We start from the raw sequence: 1,981 nt of genomic DNA, 5'->3' as shown, positions 1-1,981 counted from the left end.
TATCTGCATAAATTGGCCAGTAAAACGGACTCTGATATAGGCTACTTTATATCCTTCATATGGAAATATGGCTACTATATGATTACCCTTTTCTTTGGCTCTTTGTTAACAAAAGCTAAAGTTTTAATTCGGCTTTATTTGTGCACCTTTCCATTCAGTTAAATATCTATTTTCATTCTAATTTTACTTTCATTTCATTGCATTTAGCTAATCTCAGAAAAAGCTAACTCTATAATTTGTTCCATTATTATCGTTAGGATTATTATTACTTCATTTTCTGCCGTGAAAACCTCGCCTATTCCTGTTTTGGAGTTTCAGCGGAGCCTGTGTGTGTGTGTGTGTGTGTGTGTGTGTGTGTGTGTGTGTGTGTGTGTGTGTGTGTGTGTGTGTGTGTGTCTGTCTCAGTGTGTGCGTGCGCGCGCAGCCACTGCCGTGCGCTGGAGGCTTATGGTAATTGCGGTCTCCCGACTGGCCTTCTGGGTAGAGTCTGCGCGAGTGGGAGTGGAGCGAGTCGCTCGGTCTCGGCAGCGTTCATCCATTCCGTGCGGCACTCCCCGTACAGCTCCGTGCGTCCTCGGTGCGAACCGGGGGCTCCGACCGGGGTGTTCTCTACGCTTCTCGAAGAAAACGCGGGACGAAAAGCTACACGGAATAACCTTCAGCGAACCTTCCGAGACACGGATTCCAGAGTCGGAGAGGACATGGAGTGACGGAGAGCGGGAGAAAGGGGCTTTTTCCGAGGACGGCGTGCTCCGCTGAAACCCAACATGGCGCTGCTGCGAGGTACGGCCGAGCTGAATTAATTTCTCAGCGAGTCCTCCGACCTCGCCACCTGTATCCTTTAGGGGCCCGGGCCGTGCGGTGCGTTGGCTCTTCCACTTTAAAGACCTTAAAGGAGCTTCTTTTGTGGATTTCCCTTCACCCTGACGTTTGAGTTTCCTCCGCGCAGGATCTTTTTGTTGCTTTATGGAAACCCAAGTGACATTTGCAGCAGCAAAAAGTCCGCTTGAATTATAGGGTAATGGATGAGAGTTGTCCGCAGACAATAGAATAAGGACCGAGAGTTTTATATTTAAGACTTGTTTTGTTTCGTGACAAGTGGATAACCTGTTAGACACTTTTAGTTGTTTTTTTCTTTGGCCGGGATTGTCTGCCTCCAGCAGACAGGACCGTAACCGGGCTCGTCTACGTACGCACGGATCGCTGCCCTCCTAGTTAACTTGGCAAAACAGGAAAAAGGCGTGAGTTGGAGCGCACGGACGACGGTTGGAACTAGTACCAATTAACCAGGTGAGGCAATCAATGACAAAACGGAATTAATTTTCTTTCGCATGTGTTTTTGGCTGTGTGAAACCCCCTGCACGAGAGCAGAAAACGCACAGAGTCCTGTTTTTTACAGTACCACAACAGCTAAGATGTTTTTTAAAGCATGTGGTGGTCTTACATTTAGTGTTTTTAAATCAAAACCAGTCTTCTTGTGGGGTTGAGTCCGATCGCGATAGCCCGGTGTTGTGCGCAGAGACTGTGAGAGGATCGGCCACTTCTAAGAATAGCGCATAGGGTGGTCTTTGTGCGTTTCGGCGGGGCAGTGGCATGTGGTTGATAAATAACACGCGCACACACACATAATGATCCGACCATGAGCTTGGCCTTTTTTACAACTGTCCTGTCAACCGGCCGGAGGTGAGAAGGACGTCCCAGAGATTAACGGACTTGAAAGTGGCGCCGTCCTCGATGGTGAATATTCAGGCTTTTCGCACTCTGTTGTGTGACGAAGTGTGTGAGAGCCTGTGGGGCGACGGTAGGAGTGTGTATGTACGCGTGTGCGTGCGCGCACACGGAGCTTCTGCGCTAAACAAGGTTACGGAATCCAGCCTCGCCCTGCCAAAGGGAAGCAAGCGGCGCTGCTCCGTTTATACACGCTTCAGTTCAGTTGGAGGGCATCCCCGCGGTGTGTGTGTCTGTGTGTGTGTGTGTGTGT

The 1,981-nt window shown here is 49.4% G+C and overlaps 1 protein-coding gene across 1 annotated transcript in view; it reads left to right on the top strand.

Moving 5' to 3' along the window:
• The first annotated feature begins 767 nt into the window (after positions 1–767).
• The window catches only part of bcor (BCL6 corepressor), a 39,676-nt gene continuing 38,462 nt past the window's right edge, over positions 768–1,981 (top strand). The window contains exon 1 of the mRNA XM_022740110.1: positions 768–783. Coding sequence (XP_022595831.1) covers positions 768–783 — 16 coding nt within the window. The remainder of the gene's footprint in view (positions 784–1,981) is intronic.

The sequence above is a fragment of the Seriola dumerili genome, unplaced genomic scaffold (genome assembly GCF_002260705.1).
Source record: "Seriola dumerili isolate Sdu_G_001 unplaced genomic scaffold, Sdu_1.0 BDQW01000052.1, whole genome shotgun sequence".
NCBI lineage: Eukaryota > Metazoa > Chordata > Actinopteri > Carangiformes > Carangidae > Seriola > Seriola dumerili.
Note: the sequence above shows the minus strand (reverse complement) of the source record. Positions and strands in the feature narration are given on the sequence as shown.